The following is a 24,951-nucleotide window of genomic DNA, read 5'->3' on the forward strand; positions in this document are numbered from 1 at the left end:
AAACAGTAATTATGTCCTTAAAATACAAAGAGTAGGCTTGACGTAGTTCTCTGTGTCCTTGTGCATTTTATTTATAGAATTAATTAGGCTTACTAAAAATTACTTGTAAAATTCAATAACACATATGCATACATGATTCAAATACAAATGTTCAGTTTTTCCATTGGCAATCTCTTGCGGTTTACAGAAGAAAAGTTACGTTCAAAGTCTAGCCATCCTCCCTCCATTCGTCCCTTCGTCTATCCGTCTCTCCATCAATCAATCCGTCCATCAATCTATCATTCGAAATTTAGTAGATACCGCCCTCTGTTGGTAGGCCTCAAAGTCTCTTCCTTTGTTCCAAAATAAATAGGCGATTGGTCAATTTTGAAAGAAGCTTAATTGTATCGTCGGATGAAACAACTTTTAATATCGACCTATATGTCAATTCATTAAAATGAAAACGATCAGACTGAAGCACCTAACAAACTGAAAAAAAATCCATTGCGCATGCCCATAATACAATACACCGCATGCAGCATCAGAGCAGCAGATTGTTCTCGTAGCTAGTTCTCGCGTTAATTGCGTGATCCCACTACGGAGTCGAATATTGGTGCGTCTATGAGGGAGCAATCGGCCCTTTGGGTGAGAGTATCTGCAATTCGAGAGAAAGACATCGTCTACGAAAATGACCAGTGGGTATTTATACATCGCTTCATCCTGTACCCTCTGTTTTACAGGAGCTGTCTCACAACAAGGGTCTATATGATCCATCCATCGTGGTTTTTGTTTTCGTATATTTGTTGTCTGCGGAAACGGGCTCCGTCTATGTGCTGGACTTGTCGTCGGCTTTTCGCCAAAAACCACAACGCAATACAGACGATCAGTCACTTTGTGTATAATCAGAGGCTCTCGTGATGTTAAATATTGGTTAATTGGTCTCTTTCGAATGCCATGTGTTTATGCCACGATGTTTTATCGTATTCCGTGCTATGGGTTATGGTGAGCCGTGTGTAAACACTATATGTAGCTAGCTCCGATCGGCCTTCTAGACTTCCAGAGACAATACAATCACTGATTGTTTACATCTACCAACATTTGCGAGGCGTTATTGGGTGTGACACTGTTGCCCTCCCACCAGTGCGCCCAGCATATACTATGAGATGAGATTATACAACATAAGGTGTATGTTCGGTACCCCCTGGGCATGTGGGTTTCCAACAGAGCCGCTGCCACGTCCACAAAGCTGGACTGTTTTCATGACCTAGGCTATAATCGTATTATTATTTCATTTGACCGCTGGGTTAATTTATCCTTTGAGTAGGGTCCACTCTCTTGACCATGTGGAAGGAGGCAAGATCCCGGTCTGTGACAAATGGGTCAAATGGGTCACTGGACCCAACTATTGCAGCCATTGCTGAACGATCTCCATGGCATTCAATCAGATGTGTTGCAGTCTACACTTTTTGCCCCTTAGTTGTTTTTCATTGTGCATGTAAAAGCATGTTTTTGATTTTGATTACATAGTAAAATATTTATAATGTTATTGTTTGATCCTTAAGATACCCTTATTTGAACGGTTTTGTGACTTGTCTTTATAATCTTCATTCTAATTGGGCCTCCTTTTTTTTATTGTTTTATATGTACTTAAGAATTTTAATTCGGGATATTTATAGGCTAATGACCGGTGCTGTTATCATTGTAGGAGGAAACCAGCGTGAGCTTGCACGAGCGAAGAATGCCAAAAAGGGTGGCGACAAGGGCAAGAAGGCTGAAGACGGGTTGTCTGCCGCGGCCCGTAAGCAGAGGTAAACAGGCTCCCTGTCCGCTGTTTAACGGCATGTATATATCAATACGGAGTCCGACGAGGCTCATTGTTACAAAGAGTCTAATGTGTTTCCACACCACTCCTGTTTTGCAGGGATGCTGAGATAATGCAGCAAAAGCAGAAGAAAGCAAACGATCCCCCAGGTGCAAAGGCCCCTGAACCGGCTAAATAATGCCAATAAGTCTGAGGCGACCCGCCCCCAGCCCCCATGAACAGCCCATGTTCAACTTTCTTCCTGATGTGTATGAGAATATTGGTCTAGAATCAAAAATCAACGATCCTAACATCGTCCCCCTCCCCGTGGCAGTTGACATTGCTTGTTGCTTATTGGAAGTGTAATTTTTGTTCTGGTGAAATAAAAGTCTGAGCAAGCAGACCATCACCCCACCCTGATATCGCATGTCTCGTTCAGGGATGATCCATGCTGCAATAGAACAATTGTTAACATTTACATGTTGATTGTGTATTTTTATATCAAAATGTCTCCTTATAAGGATCCAAATAAAAAAAACTTTTTAGTTCATGCTTGCTTGAGTTTTTCTGCGTTACCGGTGCAGAGGCCAAATGTTTGTTTTATTACGGTAGCAGATTTTGTGGTGTTCCAGTTTAATAGCAAAACTGGTCCTGTCATCGATGTCGGTTCTCAACACATGGCTTTATTTACATCGTTTTTTTCCATAATGGCATTTATGGTGTTGCATAAAGATATATATTTTTATTATCAAATAGATAATTATTGAAGTTTCAATAGTTCTATGGCCCAATCCCATTTCTGCCCCTTCCCCCTACCCCTTACCCCCTTCCCCTTACCCCTTCAAAAGAAGGAGTGGTAAGGGGTAGAAATGGGATTGGGCCTATATTTGTTCAGTCTCTTCAACTTCACATCAAGTATAGCAGCCGGCCAAGTACAGCCGTAAGATCTGACACCGCTTGTCTTGGCTTTCTATTATAGGATATCAGTTAATAAGGGTCTAGTGAGTATGTTACAGTACATGATTCATGAACAAAATATGCAGCAACTTAAAATCTTACTTAACAGGTGTGTGTGTCAGATTGGGGAAGATCTGATTGGTCTATTTAAAAACGTAGCTGTGTGGGAAGAAGTGCGTGTACATTTAAATTAAACGTTTTCTGCCAAATTGAACATACCGTTTCAAAATAAATAAATGTATATTTAGCGTAGGGGTGTCTCATGTTCATATTTATTGATTTTCAATAACTTAAGGCCAGAATATTTGTTAAATAGGCAAGTGGGAATGATGCATTGTTCAGTACTGTAATATACTGATGTAGCCCTATATCTATATATCTATATCTATATATCTATATATATATAGTAAGCCCAGTTTACTAGCCCAGTTGCAGTGATGGTATTTGCCGATAAGAGGGAAATGTAGTGTAGCTTTCCAATTTATTTTATAGCAATGTGTTTGCTTGTTGCTACAGAGGACGATTAGGGCCACATAGGATTTTCTTTTCTGAGTATTAAGTCAGAATACTGCATTCTACTAGGTGGTAATGACACACCAAAGAATAATATAATTTGTAGCACCTACTATTTGATTTGATTTTTTTAAACAACCATTCATTTCCTATGGAAAATGGATTTTTGATATTGAAAGCTACTTTTTGCTCAATAGCTTCCATGATATGGCACAAAAACACACCAAACCAATGCAGAACTAGTAGGTGTTCCTTATTAGACACACCCAATGTTTAAAAGAAAATTGCACCTACAATTATATTTGACTTTTTAAAGAATCCCATGGGATGGGATTCTTTACAAAACCACATACAATTTTGTGTCTAACTAGTAGAAAAGTTCTGCATTGGTTTGAGGTGTTCGGGTCCCATACCATGGAAGCTATTGAGCAAAAAGCAGTTTTTCCATGGGAAATTAATTGAGTAATTTATGTTAAAAGCAAGCAGTCAGGAGCAAATGGGTGTCCCTTGGTGGTCCGCCGAGACTGACTGAAAGCACCGACAACTGCTCTAGTTTGACCACTAGGAGGAGTCAACGTATTTGTTTGTTTGAGTACCTTGTTCAGAACCTGTAAATGATATATAACATAACATATAATTACATTATCCTCAACGTTTTGTCCCAAAGGGTTTGCATCTTTCTTTCAACAATACATTAAATCCTTGTAGCCTAATTATACGTTTTTGCCAAATTTTAAACTGCTGATCACATGAACGTTAGCTGTGTGATTCGCGCCAACCTGACCCGAGATCTCTTCCAGAATTAAGCTTTGGGTGCACTACATAGGAATATGAATACAATTTAACTTGTAGGCCTACAACATCTATTTTAGATTCGACAATCTAAATGGGGTGACTTTTGAAATGTGAATGAGATTAATTTATCGGTTCATCAACTACAAACTTTTCTTCAATGATTTAAAACCTCCCATCTACTCGAAACCTTTAAAATAAGGGTTTTAGAAATAAACAATTTTTTTTGTATTACACTTTTTTATCTTACAGAAACAGTATTTATACTGAACACAATTGGACTGGAATTATTCCCCTGAAATGATCCATTAGGATGATAATGTAGGCCTTTATATTACAATATTTGCCTTTTCTTTTTATTAAAATCACAAGTGTAAGAACATTGAATTGTTTGGTCATTCAATATTCAGAAGTTAAAACCAATAGAAATGTTTTTTGTTTTTTTTAATTATTATTTGTACATGTTAATCCTGTTAACATGTTCTACATTACTGCAACAAATTGTGTATCTTTAAACGTATAAAAGAAAAAAAGGGAAAAACAAACACAAAAATGGAGTGTAATATTACCCTTTATAAAGGGTTTTATTACACAACAGGGTTAATTCTTAAATATATTCTCCTCGTTAAATGACAGCAATATGACATTAACGCAGATCTCTCAGATCTCACAAAGTAGAGATTACATTATATTCTAATCCAGGAAACAACATTAGTTGTTGTCGTTTGATTATTTTATTATCAAACAAAGGTCCTAGTCTGTTTGATTGACAGGTGAGATGATCAGGGGGGCAGAGTTTATATCCCTATCATAGAGGAATGGATAGAGAGGCTCAGTGAAGGTGCAGCCAGTAGCAGAGTAGATACAAACCCTGGCTTCCACATCATAGAAGGAGACCAGACCCTCATCATAATCAACAAACACCCCCACCTTCTGGAGCTCAGCTCTCAGAGGGAGATCAACATCAGGGTCATCATTAAATACCAACCCCTCATTGTCGTAGGAAAGAGTCCAGTAACCCGTCTCAGGGGTCCACACTGTCTCACCTTTTCTCTCTATGGACTCTCTGGCCACTCCTAACCACCATGTAGTGTTGTCTTTAACCTGGACCTCAAAGTAAAATCTCCCAGAGGAGAAGCTCTGCCTCGTGAGAACAAATGCATACTTTGTAAATCTCTTAGTGTTGTCTGGGAGTTTCTTAACTACACCTCCATAATGTACTTGTTTCCCATCCTCAGACAGGATGAGCGTGGGATGAGCTGTATCAGGATCCAGAGTCACATCTACTTCATACTTCTGGACCCTCTTCAGTTCAGGATCACGCAGCTTCTTTATCTCCATGTTCAGTGTCTCCTCCAGCTGATCCAGGGATCTCCACAAGGTCCCTACGTATGACGGAGGACGGACCTCCACCGTGGTCCAGTCCCTGGTGGGTGGAGGATCCTTCAGGGATCTGAAGGTCTGGAGGAAGTGGAGGTGGTCTTCAGTGTGTGAGAGCCGCTTCACCTCTGAACTTCTATCGGTCAGATCTTCTATTTCCTGCTCCAGCACTTTGATGAGGTCTTTAGCTCGTTTCACTGTGGATTTCAGTTTCTCTTGAACCGTTTGGTTGAAATCATCCCGGCCCTTTTCAACACAGCCTATCAGAGCAGTGAAGACCTGCCCACCATGGGCTATCTCTCTGTCTGCTTCTTTGTTGCTCAGTTCCACTGTGTCTTTGATCTCCTTAATCTTTTGTTTTCTCTCCTGGATCATTTGCTGAACATCAGTCTCCGTCTTCCGCAGCTGGGCCGTCTTAACTTCATATTCCTCCTTTAGAGGTACAACAGGATGGGACTTGTGGTCTGTCTCTGTGCAGAACTGACACACACACACCTGTTCAGTCTGGCAGAAGAGCTCCAGAAGTCGGTCGTGTTTCTTACACATCCTGTCTTCCAGACGGTCCATTGGCTCGACCAGCCGATGTTTCTTCAGGCCAGCGACTCTCTGGTGTGGCTCCAGGTGGGTTAGGCAGTAAGAGGTAAAACACATTAGACAGGACTTCACAGCCTTCTGCTGGGTCCCAGTACAGACGTCACAGGGAACTTCTGCTGGTACAACACAAGGCTGCTCTTTTACTGGTACGGTTGTTCTAATCTGAGCAGCCAGCTCTGATAAGAAGGTATTGACCTGTAGATCAGGTCTTGTGTTGAAAAGCTTGTTGCAAACAGGACATTTGTACTGGACTTGTTCATCCCAGAACTTTGTAATACAGTTTCTGCAGAAGTTGTGTCCACATGCGGTGGTAACTGGATTGTTGAACACATCCAGACAGATGGAACATGAAAAGTTCTCTTCGGACCAGGAAGTGTTAGCACAGGCCATTCCTAGACACAGACGACAAGGTTTATGTATTGAGCAATTATAGATTTCTTATTCAATAACAGGAAGAGAGGTTTTAACTGCTCCTCAAAGTTGTGCTGTTTTACTTACTTGTTCTTACTGTCAGACTTTTTGTTCCAAAATGCGTTTTATTTTTCTCCTGTACGGGAGAACAGCTTCGACGTGGATTGCTTTGGTTTCGTTTCCACAATATGACGTCCTCTCCTCTCCTCTCCTCCCCTAACACCTGGCTCCGCCCCCACGGTTTACAGACGTTTCAAACGTTCACACCCTGAATACTCGAATGTGGGCGCATTCAGTAAAGGCTGCTTAAAATGCGTTGATATGTTCTCTCTTCTTTGCGGCATTCAAATATGTTCAACCTTAAAAAGACCCAACACAGTGACTCTGGATAAAAAATAAAGTTTGTGATTCAGTGGTGATTTGTGACTTTGTAACTGTAAGAGCTGTACAAACACATTTGACTTTGATTAGATTTTTGATTTTTTGACTGTGCCTGGTATTTTCTCCACAGTCTATTAAGTTAACACTTGTAGTGATATAAGGCTTCTCTCCCAGACTAAAAAGTTATTGGAATATAAATCACACATTTTAAGAGACCATACAAAAAACAATGAAGTGAATACTAAAGGTTGTTAATTGACCGAATATCAAGTTTATTCCTCTGTTAAATCATCGGAGACATGTTGAAATTCTAATTTAAGAGTGTCCAAAATGATGCAATGGTAAGAGTGCAAAGTAACGACAACCACAACATCATAAGAAATTTTCAAAGACACAAATGAACAAAGACACAGAAATATAGATTTTTAAAGACAAATCACTTAAGATGAAGGAAGTGAGTTTTAAGAATGAACTCAACAGAAATATTGCTTTTCTAATGTCTCCTTAACCACAAGGATGACAGAACAAATTAAAATATCAAACTCATTTAAAGTATTAAACAGCAACACATGTAAAGGCATTTTCCCCCTTTTTAAACCATTGATATTTAATATTACATCTGGCCTAGCAACATAAATAGTAGCAGAAATCCTAAGAGGTATGTTTTTTAAGCGACGGTCATCTGAACCAGCCAGAAGACGTGCATACGAAACACAAAAAAGATAAAAGAAGAAACATGTACCTCAAACAAATATTTGGTCGTTAAGATTTAAAAAATGCACAGGTGGTATTTCCTGTGTTACTAATATGGCATTGGCTACTGCATTCATGTATGGCCATTATGTCAGGAGGGATGAACTTGGAAAATCAGATAATTTAGCATTAAAATGTAATGAAAATTATTATATTAAATATTATATGATACAATGTGAACTGTTTACATTTATCAAACAATAAACAACATTTATCAAAAAGATCTTCCAGCTAGATGTGCCCTAAAGTTAGCATAGTAAATAGTAAACACGTTAGCAATGAACTGCCAAAAATATTAACTTAACCTGATCATTTCATCTTCTCATGCATTCGGCATTCCAACCAGGCTTGGTTAACACCACACACGTTTACTCTACAATCTGTGCTCAAATAATTGCTATGGAAAAGTGATATAATGCTGTAATGACCAGTTTTTGGTAGGTTTTGCTGCATATAGGCTAACTGAATATAGTTTTTGAAGAAAGGAGTTGACAACAAAATCAGTGGATTCATGGAGTCGTTAAATAAGTTGTCATAAATGTTGCGATAGCAGAGTGACAGATGGTCACATATCCCCCCCACCCCCCCCCCCCCCCCCCCAAGGTACAAATCTAACGAGGCATCTTGATCCAGGCCTTTTCAGTGAAAACTGATCAGAAAAAGAGAAACACCCACTCCCTGTTTAGGTCACCCCATGGCGCGTCAACAACTGACCTGATGCAAAGGTAAAAGATTACAAGTCGTACCATTCGAGCAATAATAACGTTATAAGACTTTCTTTCAGAAGTTAAATTTCAGATAAGACTTAAAAAGATAGAAACACACCACAGGCAAGAGGGCCACCATTTTCTTCCATCTGTGGAGTTCTGTTGGCTTCAGACACACAATCTGTACAGCGTCGGAGGTCTGTAGAGTGGGTGCCGTTTTGCTAAACACATCGACAAGGCAGCTTGATGACATCTTGAACGACGGGGGTCGAATCTCATAATCTGCGATTCAGTGTTGTACAGGTTTATTTCCCCTTCAAGTGAGCGTACATAATTGTTCGTTTTCATATTTATGCGTGTGTGTGTGTTGCCGTGTGTGCTTTCCTGGGGCTCCCAGGCTATTGAGGAATAATATTTCTTCCGCCTTGCAAAATGTACTTTGATAAAAAAAAATGGATCTCAAAAGACGCATCGAATCGTGTTGTTTGCCTGCCCCCCCCCCCCCCCCCCCCCCCCCCCCTGGTTAAAGAGGGGCCGAGGTGCCAGGCGCTCCACTCCTGCTCTGCGGCGGCCCCCCCGCTACGACCCGGGCGCCAGCCAGTGCTGCAGGTGGGAGATGCCGCGCTGCATCTGGCCCACGTAGAAGTCTGCGTTGCGGGAGAAGTCCTGGCAGACGCTGGAGTGGGCGTCGCCCAGGGCGCAGTAGAGAGCCGTCCCTCCGACACTGATCACCACGGTGACGAGGCAAAGCAGGAAGAGGAGCAGGCACGAGTCCCCTCCTCCGACCTTCTGGAGAACGAGCAGGTGAAAGAAAATTAAAAAGGGAGAGGAAGGAGGGGGAACCGAAGGAACAAATTATAACAGAAATAATAAAGTCCTCTTACCGATTTATTTGAAACATTGCAAAGAAAAAAACATTGCGTGTTTTTTTTATCTGAGACGGCTTTACCTTGATCGTATCCGTCGTCAGCGACTTTGAAACGCACCCGTCTCTTAGCGGCAGCTTTGACGGGTTCAGGGCACTCAGACACACACACACTGCGCTTCTTCAGTATGGAGATCAGGCCACAGGCAGGCATCACCTGAGGGGAAGAAGAAGAAGAAGAGGGAAAACATTCTCTTGTCATTCGGACGGTCATTTCTGTCAGAAATAAGCGATTAAGAAAACTGGGAATTGACCGTGCAATGGGTTGTGTCATGTGTCATGAATATTTTGGGGTAACACTATTTCAGCCCAGTAAATGTGATATCCAATATCTATAACCATCTTAAAAATGCCCTGGAGGAAAGGAAAAAAAAAGTTAACCAATTCTAAGTTATTTGTAGGTTAAACGATTAACGTTACATAAAACGTAAATAGATAATGGACATAAAATGTCCACCAGATGTCGCTAAAGAGGTGAACTCTCTATCTCATTTACAATCCTTATTGTTATTCAAGGACACCCTCTAATCTGTCCTGGTCAATCTGGCCCAATGACGTAGGTCTGTTTTTGTTCTCATGTTTGCATAGATAAATGTTGTTTCCATAATGACAGAAATAGACCATACCATTACCATAACCAAGCCAAGATGGGTTTTAAAAATGTATTTGTTGCCAATTGATGTACCCTTTTAGATGGCATAACTAGTTTACCTTCAACAAATTGTCATATTAATGCAAGACTAAGACATGTATGAAAAAAGACAAACATAAAGACATATCAAAATGCTCTGAAACAACTATAAACAGCTACAAATGTACGGATGCGGAAAGATTGATAAAAGTCTCTGATTTTCAGGGGAGTTAGTACTAAAGGGCAAGCTAACCGTCAGCGGGTGATGTGTGATCGGTGAGGATTAGTTGTCTATACGCTATTCAAATTGAATTCCTCAGATGAATACATAGACAGACAGAGTTTCAGTGTTTCGCTTCATAGTTGAATGTCAGCAATGTTTTCAGTAATGATATAGTCCCCAATCCTGACAACATGAAAAAAAGTATGGAAATGAAATAATAATGGTGGAAAACGGAAACCATTAAGATGGTGCAAAGAGGAAAGGCTGAGTGGAAAAAAGGGGCCCACACACAGCCCAGGCTTAAACCAACAGCCTAATGCCTTATCCAACCTCTCCGTTGCCTTTCGTCTGACCTGTTTGGCAGAAAAGTTGCATTGAAACACACTGCGAAGACTACCGGCAACTGAGAAGACTACTGGCAACTTATTGCATTGCGCTTGCACGCAATGCAATAAGCCTCCTTAACATCGGGTGGCGCTAGTCCGCCCTTCCCACACACGCGCTGATTCGCTGCACACAACCAATCAGAGTATCCAATTGCTCCAATCCTCAGACTGCCAATGCTCTCAGACTTTGCAAGTTGAATTGGACCAGACACCGTCCGCGCGGTTCCAAAAGCTTCCAACACAGCTGTACACACCAAACAGATTTGTTCCCGAACTAGTCCAAGTCTCCCCAAACGTTTCAGATGGCCAACGGTTGGGCCATTGTGTTCCACGCTTAAGTGCCGTCCCCCAATATAAAAACGGGCCCCAGAGAAAAAGTAAGACAATGGATGAAGAGTGGAGACAGAAGAGAGATAGCAACACAATATTTTAAACTGCCATTCAAACCATGGGCTGATATACCAACAGGACCGCCAGGGTCATCATGTCCGACCACCACAACCACCATGCCAAAAGGAATTTCAGAACGGCGAAGTGGCACCTTCTACTCCTCAAACATTCTCTCCCTGCCTCGCAAGCCCTCTCCCTCTCTCTCCAACACACCCTTTTATGCTCTCAAATCCAAACAAAGTTCCAGGTGGCCATCCTATTTGAGTTATCAATAAGTCAGTGATGATATTGGTTGTCCCCGTTCACTCGAGGTGACAACTGGTGCAACCAGGTGTTGGCAGTCGCTAAAAGGAGAGTGAGAGGCCTGAAAACCCCCTGATAATCGAAACAGGAACACTTACGCCTTGTTCACACTACATGCGTCTACAAATGGTGGCTTTTTGACGTATCTATGTATTTTTCCGGGTTGTATTACAAAGGCGATTTCATTGGACAGTGTCCTTGCGTATATTTGCATAACGCAGTCTGACTGGCCGACGGATCCGTCGCTGCCTGAATAGTTGAACATTTCTCAACTTTTTGACTCGGGCCACGGAGCCGACAGAAGGGCGGACCCACAATCCATTTTGCGAGCGCCCAATGCAAAGTCAACGAGATCCGTCGACGGACGGAGGTAGTGTGAACAAGCCAAGCTGATGACATCACAAAGACCAGATGATAAAGCAACGAAGCTGCATGCTAAACCACTAGCATGACGATACAAACTGTTCGGCTCCATCCTCTGGATTAATGTCAATCCAATACGGCCAACAGGCTTTCATATCCGGGGATGGAAAACAATCCATGGCTAATGGCCAAGATAATGGTCAGGGAATCATGGCATTAAACTGCCTCAGCAGCAGAAGATCATTGACTTTACATTAGCTTGGCCCGAGGCTTTCACTATCTCTGTGGCGACCCTCCAACTAACCAACAGGTCAAACCGTCGGTCGTTGAAGTATAAAAACAATAACAATTGAAGCTGCATTTCATTCATTGCTAGTTATTGGAAAGGTAATATTTAAATAAATCTATATTAATTATTAACAGCATCCGCAGTAGTAGTTGGTCTAAGTGGTATTGAAGTTAGTCATTTATCAATACATTGAAACTCAAACATTGACATAGGTTACAATTAATTGAAAAACACACACCTCCTCTACAGTGATGAGTTTGGCCTGGGCGTCTAGATGGTAGGATTCTTTGATGATGCCTGGTCCATAATCCTGCTCCTCCTGATCTAGCTGGGCTCCTTCCTCCTCCCACGGCTATGGGAGCAGACCAGTATTATCTACACACACCAGAATCCCCTCGCAACAGGATTACACATTTATCATGGCTAAACAAAGCACCACTGCGTTACAATGTAACAATAATAAATAAACAGTTATTCAGCAGATTCACTCGTCAAGCAAGCATGCCTGCATATTTACAAATTCCATATACTATGAACTCATTTTCAGCCAGGTTCGGGCCAAACCAATGTAGCCAGCAAGCAGGGTGTTAGTTTAATCAGGGACTAACCTGGGAGTGAAGGCCCAGCTGGGTCACCTCCCACGGGTTCTCCTCAGCAACGGCTTCTTGCTGCAGCAGTGGCACTACCTCCTCTATCCCCCTCAACTCTGTATCCTCGGGGACAGCTTCTCCCCCCTCCTCCTCCACCTCTCCTCCTCCCCCCTTATCCTCCATCTCCAGAGCATGTGCATCCTCTTGAGACTCCCATGATCCCCTCTCCTCCTCTTCCTCTCTGTACTTCTCCTGTGTTGCCTCTCCCTCCAAACCCTGGCTCCCAGCAGGTTTGGACCGGTCCATTTCTGCCCCGGTGGCGGGGGGGATCTCACTTCCTGCTGTGATAGGTGGAGCTGTGTGAACCGCTCTCCCTCCCAGTCCGTTGCTTGTTCCAGCGCTCTCCTCTCCAGCTGTCGGCCGCACACCATTAAAATGATCCATGCCTGTAGAGGATTTGATTGGTTGCATCTTCCCCGAGAGGCGGGTTTCGGTGTCGATCTGCCCCACCTCCAACTCTCCTTCAGTCAAATGGCCTGGACAAAATAAACAACAACAAAACAGTTCAAATGCAACACAGGAATGGCGTAGATACCGGTGGAGAAGAAGAGAGGGCATTCGAAAAGGAGAGAAAGAGGGGGAAGGGTCACGCAACATTGGAAATAATGGATAAATGCATCAATGGGGATTCAATAAGAGTGAACGACTCGAGGCGGGGGAATGCCTGTATCCCCAAGATACAAGAAAATGATTAACATATATAAACCAAGATGCTCTCAATCTGGTTAATTCAACAGGGAAAATAATAACCTACAACCCAATCCCTCCTCACAAGTAAGCTACATCTGTGAGTGTGCTTGCTAGTGCATGTACATGCCACTTTAATCATGTTTTCTTATTAGAGATGTAAATAGCATCCAGAGCTAAGTAAAACCTCTAATCACTCATTATCTTAACAGCCCTGCTGTAAAGACAACCGTCTAGTCCTTGATTCTATTAAACAAGGCATTGAAGTGCCCCCCTGCTGTTCCTCAATTATCCTCATGTCTCAATGAAGTCATAAAGAGACGGCAAAGGAGGAAGCTCACCTGCGGTTATTGTTTTTACTAAGCTTCAATCACCCCATATTTCCTGTCAGGGATCAATATTGTATTATCTTATTGCATCTTCTTAAACTGAAGTATATAATTTGTGGTTCATAAACTACACCACATTTAAGCCCCCAACTTTAGCCAGAGATTCAATGGAAATGAAGACATCTTGATAGTCAGCAACATGAAACGATGGACCCTTCTACATGGGTGGCAGGAATCACTGGAGAAGGGAGGTGTCTGTTTAAGATTAAGGTGTTCCCTGCAAATAAACACCTCTAGACACACACACACACACACACACACACACACACACACACACACACACACACACCACACACAACACCACACACACACACACACACACACACACACACACACACACACACACACACACACACACACACACACACACACACGAGCCCGACGATAAAGGATCTTTAAGGCCGATAGAAATAATTGGGGATTTAAAAATAAGATAATCCGATATATCGGCCGATATCCCTAACAATGGTTATTTGTAGTTATTAATGAGTCCTCACTAAAATAATAAGGTAATGCAGTTTAAAAATAAACTTTATTTTATTGTTTTATTGTCACAACAGAAAAGTTTGAAAATGCCTAATATCGGCCCGCCGATATATCGGTCGGGCTCTAACACACACACACACACAATCACTTACCTGAGGTGCATGAGGTCAGCTCACCCGGAGGCTTTTCGTCGTGAGTCATAGAAGCCTTCAGAAGCTCTAAAGACGCACACTACAGACACACAATGAGCCATTTAGCACAGGTATGTATCCAACGGGACCTCACTTTACCATCAACGTTGGAGTCACTACAAAAACTCGAAAGTGCCACACGATCAAGTTTGTGCAACAAAAACCGGAGGGAGTTCAGAGTCTCTGCAGGGATCGGAACGTGAGGTCAGTAGATCTACCATAGAGCGCAAGAGCTGTGTGCTATACAGGTACTGAAACAACCAGGTGCACGGGCAAAGGCTTGTACTGGTTCATCCCTGGTTCATACTGGCTCTCCATTTACTTCTAGGAGGTTGCACCTTCGATCCGACCATGTTTGCTAAAGTAATATGGCTTCCTGTACTGATCAGTGCAATATGTCCTGAGAGGTTGACTACTAACACGTGTGGGTTAAGAAACGCATTTACAGAACGTCATTCGAATAGACATGCATGCAAAGGTGCGCCCGATACCAACACTCGTACAACCCCAAAGTGCACCCAAGGACAAACAGGAATAAAAGTCTTACCAGAGCATTGCTAGCAGCCGGTCTGAGAAGGAGAGACACAAGAAGATAAAGCAAAGCAAATCAAACTTCGGGTAGAAAAATCTGCTCTGGTCTTAAAAAGCCCAGTAAGATTAGGGACCCTGCACAACTCTCTCATCTAATATTAGACAGGGCACATTTCCCTCGCCATTACACAACGTGTGTCTGTGTGCGCACACACTTTTCAACAAATTGAAACCCTACCAGTGAGACAGCTCATATGACCAAGAGTGCCAAAGCAGCACATGGACATACGTTCACAGATCACTTCTCTAAACACGTGCCACACACACACACCCCCCAACCCAAACACACACACACAAACACACAACACACCCCACACACACACACACACACACACACACACACACACACACACACACACACACACACACACACACACACACACAAAACCATAATTATCTCCCTGGTTCCTTAACATCAGGATCAGACGAGACCTGCGGAGCAGCCTCACCTGTTGTGTGTCTGACAGACGTGTGCGAGGGTGTCGAGCTGGGTTTCCAGATCAGAGGTCGAGGTGCTTCTACAGCTGCGTTCTGAGAGCACGAAACACGAAACACAGGAGGACCACAACAACCTCATCAAGAAAAAGAACCATTCTGCACAGGACCCGACCAGCAAAGACGACGTGTATTCATGAACCCGTGCGTTTACGAGTCACGTGAGCTCATACATATGCACATGCACGCATGCTTCAGCGGTCTCTTACCCCACTGCTTCTGTAGAGAACTGAGGTTTTCCAGTAGTCTCTGGTGATAGAGCCTCTCCAACTGTATGCACCAAATAGCTCTCCGGTCTGTGTAGCTGCGTTAAGGTTCGAACCAACGAACCAACGACACAACGACTGGTACAGACGCACTTACTCTACCAAGCCTTGTAAACAACAATACACCCATTCAACCCAGTGGAGAAAATAACTAATTTAATTAAGGGACTGATTCGCATGTTGTGACATCAAAGCTCCAGTCCCCCTAGCCTTCAAAGCCTTCTTCATTATCACACTTTACTTTGGCTGAGCCATACGGGAGAATGAATGAGTGATGGGTGGAATAGGTGGGCGTTAAAAAAAAAACACTAAATGAGAGGGAAAACAGATCAAAGTACAGCAGCTAGGGCTCATGTTTATGGATTTGGAGTTCCTCTTTGCTACAGCTCAATGCTTCCTCTCCCCTCACACAATCTCTAGCCTACGACGTGTGATGTCACATAGCTAAGCTTGCATTTTCCACTGTCACTCTTTACCTCCACAAGCCTTCTGATTAACCCGCTCGCTACAATTCTGTGCTTTTCACAGTGTCAGCTATACCCTTTCTTTAACTTCCCATTGTTATTCTCTTGACAAGTATTAAATTCTCTTGTTGCTAGCTATACCTTCTTGGTCCATCGTAGCCATTCTCCTTCACCTGTTATCCCCAAAGCTTTTGGCCTAAGCTTGCCGTTTTATCTTCTAATTTTTTCTTTGAACAGTAAGCACATATTTCCCTATCAAAATAAGCTTTCACACTCAATCTCCCTATTTTTCTGTTTTGTCTTTTAATCCGCCTCATCTAAATGCAGTGCATTTTAAGTTCAAATCTGTGAATGTTCAATCTATATCCATAGGCTGCATTGACTGGCCGTGGAAATATCTGACAAATACATGGACAGAAATCAGTTTGAAAAGTAATAATAATATGATAATAAGCGTGTGAACCTTTGATTTTCATTGAGCCTGAAGGCAAGAACGTTATCGGACCGGACAAACATGTAGTAAGCACAAGCAGCCTGGAGGTGTGTGAAGTTCAATGCCATCCATCATTCAGTCACATGCATAAACGTCTAGGATACAGTCTTCCTGGTTCACAAAGGCCTCAGCAATCTGCAGATAGAAATAGAGAATGATCAACATTTGATAAAACATCCCATCGTGTATCTACTACTGTGTTTATCTTCTGAAGCACTTAGATTTGCATTATCTTTGTTGATGTAGGCACTAGCCAAGACTGAGAGTATGATTGACAGTGTGTTACGAAATGAGTGTACACGTAACATCGCATATCAAAACATGTCACTGCAGCTCAATAAATACCAGTCGCTTATTGAGCCTGGTTACGTGGAACCAGACCACGGTTCACCACACAATACCGAGTTGAGTTGAAGACTCAAGAGAGAAGCATACAATCACACAAACACACCACAACCAAGCTAAAAGGCCATTCAGATTGACTATTCATTCACCTGATGCTCAATCCCAGGGTTGTGTCACTTGTCACATAGCATGCAGACAAGCAGAAAGGAAAGAACTACACAACAGTGGAAAAGGGAAGACAAATATTAAAAAGAACCATTGAGACAGAAAAGAAGTCAGTGTGACACTACCTTTCTGGTGAGAGCGTTGCTCTCTCGGCGCACGGCCGGCCGGCTGACCGAGGCCCCACAACAATTCACAGAGCAACAGAGGCGGCAGAGCGTGGCGCGAACAGAGAGATCCAGAGGAAGAGAGAGCGAGAGACCCAGAGAGAGAAGGAGCAGAGCACAGAGGTGCTCGCATTTCTAATGAGGTGAGAGGCGGTGACAACTGAATGACCCCCCTCTATCTCGCTCTCTCTCTCACACACAATCTTAGTCTCTCCCGCTATCTCTAAGTCTCTCTCTCTTAGTTAATATAATTTTTTCTTCGTTTTTGGCGTGAGACACAAATCGTATGTGTGCCAGTAGTGACGTGGAACGTGAACATTGATCAATGGAAATGCGATAAAATGTGCAAGATTCAAAATAGGCGATTTATATGAAATATTGTCTGGTTAAAGAAATCAGGGAAGTGATTGCCCGAGTGCAGATATGCACTAATGAGTGCAGATCTGCACTCATTATTGCATATCGGCACTCATTAGTGCATATCGGCACTCATTAGTGCATATCGGCACTATGAAAATCGAGTTAGTTATGTGATTACAAAAAATTCACCATGGAGTGATAAACTTAGGATTGGGAAACTTGCTGCGGAGGCCTTTCTGACGTCTAGGTTATGTCTTGTAAACTTCAATCGAAGAACCAAAACTGTATGGAGCAGAGTGAATGATTGCACACTTGAATTTACTGAAACCGATTTAACAAAGCATTAACAAATCTACCTGACAGGCATTCCCACATCCCTCTTATACCTGCCCAGGCTTGTAGTCTTAAGTATGAGCGAGAGGACAGATTTGTGACCGTGTGTGTGTGTGTGCAAGTAAACAGAACACCCATGCCTCAGGAAGCCAATTGTAATTATGATTTCTGAGCTTGAGCAAAAAGATTTGAAAGGCTTTGCCATAAAAGGAAACGACAATAGAGTACAGCAGGCTCCTCTGAAACCAGTTAAAAGGTCAAAACATACAGAGAGCAAATCAGAGCATGCATACAGCTCCACAGCAATGACCTGGTAGGCTTGTGTATGGTAGAAACAAAAGACATAGAAAAGCAGACAGAGAGACATGCAGACTGGTGGACAAACAGAGCGACCGACAAACAACCGACCGACAGACAGACTACCTGGTGGAGGTACTGCGGCAGGTGGTTATCATCTGCCCTGTGCTCCAACTGCTCCAGACAGGCCAGCAAAGCAGGGCGGGGAGTGGGTCCTGTAGCCGAGGTGGGAGCAGACATGGAGGTGTGCCCGGGTGTGGAGGAGGTGGAGGGCCCCTTGGCGCAGGTGACAAGGGAGACAGATCCTTTGGGTGCTGTTTGAGAGTAGAAGGGTTCTGTGCTGCAGGGGGTGGGTTGAGTACCAGGGGTTTCGGTCGTGGCGCCTATTGTCCTGCAACAGAAGTGGAGAGATCTACATGGCAAGCTTCTGTTGACGTGCTGCCTTCTGTTGTGGGAGGCATAGGTTCCCCGTCCGAACCAAGGACGGATGCGTTGCTACAGGTAGGCCCGGTGGAATGCACCGTCTCCGAGGTAGTGGACCAACTCGATGAGTTCAAAGCCTCTATCCCGGCGGTTGTTATGGCTCCATCGATGCACAGGGGCGTGGAAGGGCCGGCGGGCCCCGAGGTTGATGTGCATGTTAATCGAGGAGAACCAACAGGTCCAGTCGTGAAGGTGAGCCCAGCGGTGCAGGAAACAAATCCTCCACCTGCATCTCCAGACACAGTGTTTGGGAAACGGGAGTCCACGTCTGGATCCTGCTGACCGGGTTGCACTGGGCCATATAGAGGGTACGAGGCTCCGGGAGCAGCCCCAATATTCAGAGGAGAGGGGGGCACTGGGCTGGTGCCTGGGCTGAAGGGGGTCTCTAGCAGACTGCCTGCAGAAAACAAAGAACCAGGCTGAGTGAGAAACAGTGAGAGCGGCTGGAAAGTCAGACCATCAATTATGTAGTGTCTTCCGCACAGTGTCAATCCTATTGCTTCGGACAACAGTTTGAAACTGGATATTCTGCAAATCGACAGAGCACTAGCATCTTGAAATGAAATCCCAAAACATAATGTGCATGTGGGTGTGTGTGTGTGTGTGTGTGTGTGTGTGAGATTGTTGGTGCTTATTTGCCAAGAAACCTTGCGATAACAGAGACACTCTTTTGAGTAAGTGCGTTGAGGCCAGGCAGTAAGAATGCAGGGGTATACCGTCTAAAGTCAAAGCATCCTACCGGTTTCGGAGAAGGAGGAGTCGGTCATGGGGGTGCTTGGCGACCGGGAGTCAATAAAACCGGAGGATTCCTCTGATTCATCCACCTCCTTCATCAGCTCATCTTCTCCTTCGTCCTCGTCGCCTCTGCTCCCTAATGGGAAGGTGTCCGGGACCACACCGTTGTTGTTAGAGGGACTCTGCCCGGGTTTGCAAACCCCGATGTCCTCCACTGGGGAGTGCTCTCGTGGGAGTGTGTTTGTCCGACAGGGTGCACGCGTCTCTGTCAGGTTAAGGTTCTGGCTGCCAAGGGGCTTGGGGCATGGCGGGTTGTCACAAATTCGATCCCCCTCACACTGGGACATGACCGGAGCCTCCCACTCACACTGACCTGGCGGTTGGGGGAAAAGCACGAACGGGATGGTGGATGTGTCATGATGAGTAGTTCTAGACTGTAGAATAGAACAATTGAATTGAAGTGGTGTGTTAAGTTATGATTTCAGCGAGGGGCGGGGCGTGTGTGTGTGTGTGTGTGTGTGTGTGTGTGTGTGTGTGTGTGGTGTGTGTGTGTGTGTGTGTGTGTGTGTGTGTGTGTGTGTGTGGTGTGTGTGTGTGTGTGTGTGTGTGTGTGTGTGTGTGTGTGTGTGTGTGTGTGTGTGTGTACACTCACCACCATGATCCATTAGGCTCCGCCCTCAGTGACTGAGATCTCTGCTCATCAAGGCCGGTGCTGGTAGACCCACGCTTGTCGCGGTCTGCAGAGTGTGGTCGAGGGCAACCAAAGGACGATACAGCCTAGGAGGGAAAAGAAGAAATAATAGAGGAAATGAAAAAACAGAGAGAGCACTGGGAGAAAGAGAAAACGGAGTGAAAGAGAACGTGGGGGGAGAAGGGGGTGAACAAGTTAAGCGTCATTCCAATGGTAAACAAGCCCTGCCAACAGCCTGCAGCACAACGCTGCTACACCCTTCATCACAGATCAGTCTGTGTAACTGAACTGTCAAGCTGGAACGAGCTTCCTTGATTCTGCTGACAAAACGGAATGCATGTCAATGGAGAGAAATAGAGGAAACAGCATCGACAGAAAAGCACTGTCAGGTTTATCATTATTATGCGTGTTCATTAAGTTTCGTTATGTGAAACGCTTCATACATTTTGATAACATTACAAATAACTGTTATAAAGTCTCCAAATAATTAAAGATTTTAACTTTTGCTAAAGATAGACCCCCGCGCACCATTCCGGTTAAGGGACTTACCTGAAGGCGGCCCCCTTGATATGTTAAATTGCTGCTCTACTCGACGACATTCGCAACAAGAGGGCATATAGTATATGTCACACACACACACCACACCACACAACACTACTGACGAAGGATCTCAAAGATAGACGGCTCTGTTTTCCAGTTGTTCTTATGTAACATGTGCAGCAGTGTGTGGTTTTCTGCAAGCACAAACACCTTTAACTATACATCCAGGGAACAGCTGCCTCTTTGGGGAACTGGTATTATTTTAGTCACCTGGTGGTCCCAACAGGCAAAAGCACACTGGGGAACAAGCACATAACCTAAGCCCTAAAGCACTTAAACCTGTCTCAATTGCATTGCGTAGGCGTCCTTTATGCAATGATACAACTACTATAACTACTTTCAAATAATTCTCAATGGGAATACGACTGTGAAAGATATAAAAACATACAACCACATCATCAGTTCGTTGAAACCACATATCACCTTCCTACATATGCAATAGATGTCAGTGATGTACTGGCGTTCCTTCCAGTCTCTATCCTAGTTGGATCCTGCAAATGGGGGCATGACTTAACGTGAAAGAAAGACAAGCAACTGCAGATTGGAATATGATGTTCTGATGAACTTCAGTAAAGACATTAGATTAGACATTGAGAGCCTAAAGTACCCAACAAGGCACGAAAGAATTGAAGTGTTTTCATTGAACACAGGTAAAATATGCAGGATAGATAGATAATCCTTTGCTGGGATATTATAACATAGCTAGCTTGAATGCTTGTAGGCTATGATATACATGGCAGTGCTATTATGCATCATTCTGTACTAGGACTGACACATTCGCCTTAATATTTAAACTGCATTCAATGACAGGACGTGTTAAGATTAATATGTGTATTAAATCAATACTGCATAACGTTAATGGAGCATGCGTCAAACGATGGAGAGGCAGAGGAAACGAGACAACAGCCTGTAATCGATTAACCTCCACCCCATTTGGTCTACATCGCTACTATTTCTATAATATAGTTTAGCAGCTATCTATTAGTGGATATCTTACTAGCTAGTAAGGTGAGTTATTAGAAGTCACATTGGGTTGGTCGCTAAACCACACTGACAGATTTGTTTTCGTTTACAGTTCATTGTGTGTACCTTTAAATAAGTCGGCTTCTGGGAAACGTACGAGCTAAATGGGCGCAATGGGAAGGTGAACACTTAGCGTTAGCTAATGCTAGCCTAGGATAATCACACACGCTCACATCTGGACAACACAACTGACATTACCTTACGAGCAGCCCGAAGTCATGCGAAGCTCTTGTTCTTTCGCCGGACTAAATAAAACGACGGTGATTTACGTTTGAGGGCTGTTATTCCTTTGTACACCTGACGCCTCGCTCGGTTGACAGGTTAAATGTGAAAGCTACGGTTTAGGTTGGCACGTACAGTCAACCAGCCGGTTGTGTATCTACGGTACAACGTTACCTTGCTTGACACTGCCACCTACCGTCTCCATAGCGTCCGTGCCACGGATGTCATTTGCAGCAATCTTTTTATTTTTATTTTTTACAGAGCTTCCTTATTTTCAGAAAGCAGAATAAAACAAAACAAAAAGGTCGAACTTGTTTTCGGGTTAAAATGCTGCGACCGCAAGGTAAAGTAGTGTAGCACTGAAGATGTGAATGTATTGCAGCCTGAAATGTTTCAAACAAATCCATCATCATCTACCCTGTGGATTTATTCAGACAGCGAGGAGATTTACCCGCGACCTTATTATTGATGTGAACATTGCCGTGTCTAATTAAATAGAGCTGGCCATGGAACGAAGTTGCAGAGTAGTACAGGGGGATTGAGGGGTATTCCTTCACTACACTACACACACACAATCGAAATGCAAGGTGCTCCCTCGTCTTATGCTATGTTCTGAGCTGCTCAGTTTTATATTGCCCATTTTTTGTAATTTTGAAGATTGTTTTTGCAATTTGTGCTTTGTTTGAATGACTGCTAATTGATGCAGCTAATTGATACAGACCCCATTTTTCAGAAGAAAGATAAACCCTATATTGTGTTGGTAAAGTAAGGATAGAAACAAGGGCCAAGCCCTAACAATAGCTACATTCACTGTATACAACAAAGATATCTAGGATAAGATGCTACACAAAGTAAGTACTATTTTTAAGTGCAAGGACGAAGTACAATAAGTGCGTACATGAGTGCCAGGACGTACAACATACAATAAGGGGTAAGGTGACTCGTGACTTGGCCCTCTTACCCGTGGGCCCACCCTGGTAACCTGCCATGCAAGTGCGTGAGGGTGGTCTGGGGGGTTGGGGGGGGTGGGGGGGGGGTGGGGGGGTAGTGGGGGGAGGCTATATGCAGAGTCCAGGTGAACTCTGAACAAATGAGTTTGAGTCTTTTGGAAGTCGGTGAGCGACTCTGCGGTCCTGACATCGGCAGGGAGCTCGTTTCCACCGCCGCGGGTGCCGAAAAACGATGCAGTCGAGACAAGTATCCAGTTTTTTTTTTTTTTTTTGTTTCCAGTGGGGGTTACTGGTTTCAGCACATACGTACTTTCACCTTTCTCCCCAGGGAACACAACAGCGTTGAGGAGCATTACCTGCATGTGCCGCAGTGCAGCGTGCCGTGACCGCACTTCATCTTCACCTCGACCTTCAGCTGCTCACTGATGCCCTGAACGGAGAGGTGGAACTCTGTCTGCTCCAGACACCTGGACATGTTCAGATGGACGTAGAAATCCACCTGAGGAGGAGAATAGATGAGTGGTTAGGGTGGGGTTAGACTAATCTACCTGGAGGAGAAAAGATGAGGGGTTAGGGTGGGGTTAGACTAATCTGAGGAGTAGAATAGATGAGTGGTTGGGGTGTAGACTAATCTACCTGGAGGAGAGTAGATTAGTGGTTAGGGTGGGGTTAGACTAATCTACCTGAGGAGTAGAATAGATGAGTGGTTAGGGTGTAGACTATGCTACCTGGAGGAGAGATTAGTGGTTAGGGTGTGTAAGTGGACATAAAATGCCTAAGATTTGAGTGAACATACGATCCCTACATGTTACTCCAGTATACCACAATGCAATGCGGTTGTTCATAAATGTTCAGCGTAGTGTCCGGATTCTCGTTTGTTCATTCCCTACAGAGTGCACTGTATCATAAACCCTATATAGGGCATTGTGAGTGAGTGAGTAGGGAACGATTTTGAACACAGCTAGTATCAGAATCAGAATCTCTTTATTGTCATTGCACAGGGTACAACGAAATTTAAATGCAATCCAGATGGTGAGAGTCACAAGAACATTTTAAATATATATATAGATATATAAGAAAGGTAAAAAATGTATATAAACAAAAAAAGATAAAATATACAAATAACAAATAAGGATAAAAAATACAGATGAATAAGAATAGCAGCTGAGGTAAACGGTATTGCACAGTAGTGTTGTCCAGTTTTTTAATAGTGCAAATTGCTACATTCAGGGTGACTTTGGTGCTTGTGAAAGAATGTGAATATGCAGCGCATAACAGTTAGGTGTGGCTGGTCTGCTCACCCAAAACTCCTCCCAGCCAGTGCAGAAGAGGCAGAAGGATTGACAGCAGAACCATCTGACTGGCTGCGGGCCCACGGACGAACATCCTCCAGGGAACCTGAGGCCTGGCCGTCAACGCTTTCACTTCCTTACCATTTAATGCAACGTTTTAATCTCTTACAGACAGGGGTCACACACACACACACACACACACACACACACACACACACACACACACACACAGACACACACACACACACACACACACACAAATACACACAAAATACTTTTAATATCTTTAGCATTCAAATTATTGCAGTCTATTCTTTTCGTAGGCTTCTCTGCTGTTGGCCTTGATGGGGAGATATTTTAACGCTTTTTAACCCTTCCTGCGACATTCCTGCCTCTCCCTCAGTATGAAGCCCATTTCTGCACCGTGTCAGTAGACAGCTACAATCCTGCAAACGTCCTGAGTGCACAGAACACGCGTTCATGTTAAGAGGAGTTTCGGGAAACGCTCCAAAATCCATCGTTATCGGGAAAACGAGGCCCAGGCTCGAACAGAGTGACACAAACACACACACACACACACGCACGCACGCACGCACGCACGCACACACACACACACACACACACACACACTCTATCTCGTGTTAGAATGTAGCACTTAAAGCAGTTGCTTTGCAAATTTTCTTGCACTTTTTGGTTTGTGACTCCCTTGTTGAATACACCTATTGTAAGGCACTTTGGCAAAAAGCTTCAGCCTAATGTGTGTCATGTAATAAGGTCTGCTACAGAGTTGCAGTTGAAGAG

At 43.6% G+C, this 24,951-nt stretch overlaps 3 protein-coding genes across 4 annotated transcripts; 1 reads left to right on the forward strand and 2 right to left on the reverse strand.

Annotated features, from left to right (window-relative positions):
* The first annotated feature begins 545 nt into the window (after positions 1-545).
* On the forward strand, positions 546-2,034 carry LOC130403450 (small EDRK-rich factor 2-like). The gene is made up of 3 exons (XM_056607812.1): positions 546-674; positions 1,685-1,787; positions 1,901-2,034. Exons 1-3 carry the CDS (start codon positions 668-670, stop codon positions 1,977-1,979), a joined length of 189 nt encoding a protein of 62 aa, XP_056463787.1. The 5' UTR covers positions 546-667; the 3' UTR covers positions 1,980-2,034.
* A 1,868-nt stretch (positions 2,035-3,902) lies between these two features.
* Positions 3,903-6,626, reverse strand: LOC130403365 (E3 ubiquitin-protein ligase TRIM39-like). 2 transcript variants are annotated; one of them, XM_056607679.1, is made up of 2 exons: positions 6,515-6,626; positions 3,903-6,408 (listed from the first exon to the last, which is right to left on the reverse strand). In XM_056607679.1, the coding sequence occupies exon 2, from the start codon at positions 6,404-6,406 to the stop codon at positions 4,796-4,798; it is 1,611 nt and encodes a 536-aa protein (XP_056463654.1). In that variant the 5' UTR covers positions 6,407-6,408; positions 6,515-6,626; the 3' UTR covers positions 3,903-4,795. The 2 variants fall into 2 exon arrangements, with proteins under 2 accessions (XP_056463654.1, XP_056463655.1); XM_056607680.1 differs by having other exon boundaries at positions 6,525-6,622.
* A 2,180-nt stretch (positions 6,627-8,806) lies between these two features.
* Positions 8,807-22,092, reverse strand: cnsta (consortin, connexin sorting protein a). Its single transcript, XM_056608153.1, is given in 14 exon segments — positions 8,807-9,054; positions 9,210-9,350; positions 12,017-12,130; positions 12,387-12,904; positions 14,143-14,221; positions 14,729-14,750; positions 15,222-15,303; positions 15,477-15,563; positions 16,595-16,625; positions 18,281-18,595; positions 18,598-19,034; positions 19,377-19,745; positions 20,025-20,149; positions 21,885-22,092. Coding segments are annotated over 13 exon segments (2,415 nt in total). The 5' UTR covers positions 20,038-20,149; positions 21,885-22,092; the 3' UTR covers positions 8,807-8,847.
* Positions 22,093-24,951: the final 2,859 nt, after the last annotated feature.

This window comes from Gadus chalcogrammus, chromosome 14 (genome assembly GCF_026213295.1).
Source record: "Gadus chalcogrammus isolate NIFS_2021 chromosome 14, NIFS_Gcha_1.0, whole genome shotgun sequence".
Classification (NCBI taxonomy): Eukaryota; Metazoa; Chordata; class Actinopteri; order Gadiformes; family Gadidae; genus Gadus; species Gadus chalcogrammus.